The sequence below is a fragment of the Camelina sativa genome, chromosome 14 (genome assembly GCF_000633955.1).
Source record: "Camelina sativa cultivar DH55 chromosome 14, Cs, whole genome shotgun sequence".
In the NCBI taxonomy this organism is placed as follows: Eukaryota; Viridiplantae; Streptophyta; class Magnoliopsida; order Brassicales; family Brassicaceae; genus Camelina; species Camelina sativa.
This window is the reverse complement of record NC_025698.1, coordinates 15,878,540-15,883,232: the sequence shown is the minus strand read 5'-3', so window position 1 is coordinate 15,883,232 and position 4,693 is coordinate 15,878,540. Positions and strand designations below refer to the sequence as shown.

Genomic DNA, 4,693 nt, shown 5'->3' with positions numbered 1-4,693 from the left:
CCAAACCCCATCTGACATTACATGTTCTACCAGTTGTCAGAATCTTGTCAAGATCCTTTGTTCCTCTGCTCAACATCTTGATGCTTCTTAACTAATCTTCTAAACGTTTTTCTAAATCACAAGACTTTACTTTCTCCAGAGCTAGATCTTCTTCCAGATTTGAAATTTTGCTTACCAAGTCATTCTTCTCTGTGACAAGCCTCTGATTTTCCTTTTCCCTTTGTATCAAATCTTTCCTCAGAGTGTTGATCTGATCATTCAACAATAATTTAAGTTCTTCTTCTGCTGGCTCAGAGTCCTGACCCGTACAACAAGTTGTTCTATTATCATACTTCAGTTCCAACTTATCAGCAGCAAGTTTCATTGAGCCACAAAGAGCAACAAACTTTGACTTGTTTGTATGAGGCTTTTGTGTGTTTTTCTTCCTTTTTGGCGAATGCAGACTCTTGATCCCTTTCTTCCTCACTGAAGGACAATCTGATTTAAAATGACCAAAGCCCTGACAAACATGACACTGAACCTTATTCCTTTTCTGTTCGGCTGTAATCTTCAAACTTTTGCGTCCTTTGTTCACCACAAGACTCTGAAGTTCTTCCGTTTTACGAGCCTCTATATTCTCTTCACTATCACAGACTGAACAAACATCAATCCCTTGTGTGTTCTTACCTACATCAGATGATAAGTACTGCAACTCATAGCTCATCAATCTACTGGTTACCTCCACAAAAGACATATTGTCTATATCAAGCGCAACATCCATCGCAATTTTCACAGGATGATATCTATGAGCTAAACCCCTCCACAATTTCTTGACCAACTTTCGGTTTTTGTAATTCTTTCCAAGAGCTCTAGCTTCATTCACAATAGCATATATTCTACCACTAAAAGCAGTAATGTTCTCAAACTCATACATCCTAAGGTTCTCAAACTCAGAAGCAAGAGTATCTAGTGCGTTTCACACTTGTTGTACCTTCAAAGATATTTTGCAGAATCTCCCAAGCCTCTTTAGCAGGTGTACAACCTTGAATCAATGAGAACTGATCCCTGCGAACGCCATTAAATATTGCTGAAAGTGTCAGAGAATTGAGTGTGGACAATGCTTTGTCATATTTTGACCACTCTGTTTTGGGTTTTGCAACAGCCACCTGATTTCCGTCATAATCTACAACAACAGCCTGTTTCGATGACTCCCATCCACATTCAACTGCTGTCCATGCATCTTCATGAATTCCTTTAATTTTATGCATCATCAACACCTTCCACATCCCATAATGATTTGGATCTAACATCAATAAGTCGTTTGACATGAATAACATTGTTTGTGCCTCCATGTTCTTCTTCCCAAGATCTTCACCCGTTGGTTGAGTTAGACTCTGCACAGATGCCTGCTCTGATACCACTTGTTAGTGTAGAAGAGACAAGAGACACACAATTTTTAACGAGGTTCAACAAATGCCTACGTCCTCAATCTTTGTTGGAAATACTTCTTGAACACAATTACAGGTAGTGTTCAATATTGGACTTACACAACCCTAAGATCTTCTCTTAGCTTGTTCCCAATCTATTTCCAACCCAAATGATCTACACCCAAGACTCTCACTTAGAAACAAAACCCTCACCCTTTTCTCTCAAAGATGCCAAAAGGCTTACAAGGTTTTTCCTCTCTTTGTTACGTTCTGGAGAGATAAGTTTCTAAGTCCTATACCCTCTATATTTAAGGGATTTCGTGTCTCTCCCAAGGCTATCAACTTTCCTAAAATTAAGAAGAAATATTCCATTCAACTTTGTTCTTTGTTAAACGAATATTTCCTAATCGCACTAAATCTTCTAAATATCTTCAAGCTTCCTTTTTCTTCGTGCTTTACCTCCAAGTAATATCCCAAAACGTGCCTTAAGTATATCTTCATAAATCTTCAAAACCGAGACATACAAACAAAATCAACAGGCCTCTGATGCTCTTTTGTAGGACAAAGGCTTGAGCATACATCAAATGCCTGTGCCGAGACAGAACCTTGTGCAGACATATTTTGTAGAGCTTCATGAACTTCATCTTGAACTTGAGCTTGCCCACATACACTTACAGGAATTGCTGATGATGAAGAGTTTAGGCGCCGTTACGGAATCACAGGGTAATGTTACGTCTCCATCTCACCCCAACACGTCGAAACTATTGCTTCTCGATGATCTGTTTTATCCATTTCTTGAAGGATCTTTATGTTAGTTGACAAACTCTGTTTTTAAGTGTTTTTGTTAGTCTGTTTTTTTTTTTTTTTTTTTGGCGATTTTATTTGTAGAGTACTTGTAGTATATTGAACACAAAGTTTTTGCAGAAATATAAGGTGCTATTCTAGGATTCCATTTCCTCGTGCCATGTCCAAAATGAACTCCTGCGCTCATCATCTCTTCCAAATCGATATTTCAATATCTTTTTGTCATTTCTTTTCACACTTAAAAAGCGGCATCCCAAACTAAAATAATTTTTTGTTCCGATGGAACCTTCTCTTTTTTTACTTGCGATGTGGATTGTGTAATATTATGCACAAGAATTTGGCAAGTATTATTATTGATCCTGTGTTCCGATTTTTTTATGATCCAACTTGGATTAGTGGGCCTAAATGGGAGATTATCATGATGTTATAGTCTAAGCCCAATTTGGTTTTCATATTCTCGTGTATTGATTATATGAGCTTTGCTCTCTGTTCTCTGTAGTGTGGGAACTGGACCAAATCTATAGTATCTTCTAGCCAAATCGAATTCAGGGTTTCGTCGGAAGCCGCCATGAAACGAAGGGACAAAGATGAGAAGGACAAGTTCAGCAGCGCAAGTAATAAGTTTGATCTGAAGTTGATCCCTGCTGCCAAAACATCTAAGGAAATGCAAGGAGTGACTTCTTCTTATTCGTTATGGTAACGGGAAGGACGAAGATGAGAAAGACAGGAGAAGATCACCAAGTAAGGTAAATCACATCCCTCTTGACCTAGAGATTGAGATACTCACTAGACTGCCTGCCAAGTCTCTAATGAAGTTGCAATGCGTGTCAAAGATTTGGTCTTCCATCATCTGAAGCGAGAGTTTCGTCAATTCCTACTATGATGTGTCTGCGGCGAAATCGCGGTTTATAATCGCTTTCAGTGATGGTGGTTCTTTGTTTATTTTCTCGCCTTCACACAAAGGAAGGGAATCTTCATATGACAATACCTTCCCGGAACTCGGATGGCTGGCTCAGCTCCAACTGTGCTTCCGTCCAAGGCGTCCATGGCTTTATCGGTTGTACGTCGGTGGTCCGTTCATTATCTGTAACCCTAGCATGGGGAAAGTTACTTACTTACCATTACAAGGTCCACGCACATCCTTGGGATACGATCCTGTTGATGATCAGTTCAAAGCATTGACCTTGATGTCTAATCCTTACCAGCAACACGATTTTCTAGAGCACGAGGTTTTAACACTTGCACGAGGTGACTCTTCTTCATGGACACCCAATAAGGTTACCTCCCCGCCTTATCACACTGCAACTAAAGCAATATGCATCAATGGTTTCGTGTATTTTGGTGCTTGGACGACCCCTACCCGAGATAAGAATCCGATGATTGTGTGTTTTGACGTTAGATTTGATCAAAGCGCCTGTGGATGTTGTGTGTTGGGAGGGTGAATGTTGATGTCCAAATCGGTCACAATTAGAATGTTTTAGTTCGGTAAAAAGGAGGTCGAAATTCTCTTTTATTGATCGGTGTCGGGGCACAATAAGACGGGTTACAATGCAACTTAGACGAGTTACAAATAATAGACGAGTTCAGTAGACAAGCTGTGAGCTCGTCGGTTTGGTTCTGGACGGTTAAGGGCTTTGTACTTGCAATCCGTACTCTTCTCCTCTTTTTCTAGACCCCTTTCTCGAACGCCGTACACCCGTTCTTATAGGGAACTGTGTCGGTTCGTCCCCGAAAAAGACCAAAATACCCCTCCTTCCTTGGAGGTTTATTTGGGCCTTTTCTGGGCCAGGCTTCTTGTTAGGGTGAAGATCTACCCCTAACAGTGAATCTACTCTCATAGAATACAAAGGTAAGTTAGCTTCCATTGCAAGACACCCCTACCCATCCTTTTAGCAGTTTTGATTTATGGATCCTAGAGGATGTGGATAACCATGATTGGTCCAAGCAAACATTTAAGCTTCCCTTCTCTTTGGAGTTGGGTAGGAGGATGATTTCCCCGGGAATCAACAAAGCTGGTGAATTCATTTTTGCCCCAATAAGTCTAGGGCAGGATGTTCAACCCTTCTACATTTTTTACTACAATGTAGATAAAAATGACATTAGAAAAGTTAAGCTCACAGGACTTTCAAATGATGAACTGTTTAGGCGCAGATATGGAATTGGAGAGCAATGTTGCGTCCACATCTCACCCGAACACGTTGAAAGTATTGCCCTTTATAAAGTCTTTTATGTATTGCTTGAAGAGCTTGACAAACTCTGTTTTTCCCTTTTCTTTTAATTTATATCTAAGCGTTGGCTTTTTTAACACCAAGCAAACAAGTTTTTATTTTATTTTATGTTAGGACATGATTTGCATTTGCTGACATGTGTTCTTTTTTAGCGTATTGCTCTTATTTCGAGTGTTTTGTTTTGTTTTCTATTTTTTCTTTTTAGTATAGGAATATCATAATATTCTTCTGGCTCCAAAGTGATTATAGTTCAGT

At 39.5% G+C, this 4,693-nt stretch overlaps 1 protein-coding gene across 1 annotated transcript; it reads left to right on the top strand.

The window, feature by feature from the left end:
• LOC104743645 (F-box protein At1g30790-like) lies at window positions 2,779-3,652 on the top strand. The gene is made up of 2 exons (XM_010464699.1): window positions 2,779-2,906; window positions 3,067-3,652. Exons 1-2 carry the CDS (start codon window positions 2,779-2,781, stop codon window positions 3,650-3,652), a joined length of 714 nt encoding a protein of 237 aa, XP_010463001.1.

Bases quoted from the DNA above. Each gene is read 5' to 3' on its own strand.
- LOC104743645 (XM_010464699.1), top strand. From the start codon at position 2,779: ATGAAACGAAGGGACAAAGATGAGAAGGACAAGTTCAGCAGCGCAAGT. The intron at 2,907-3,066 runs GTAACGGGAAGG...CATCATCTGAAG, and splicing joins ACTTCTTCTTATTCGTTATG to CGAGAGTTTCGTCAATTCCT.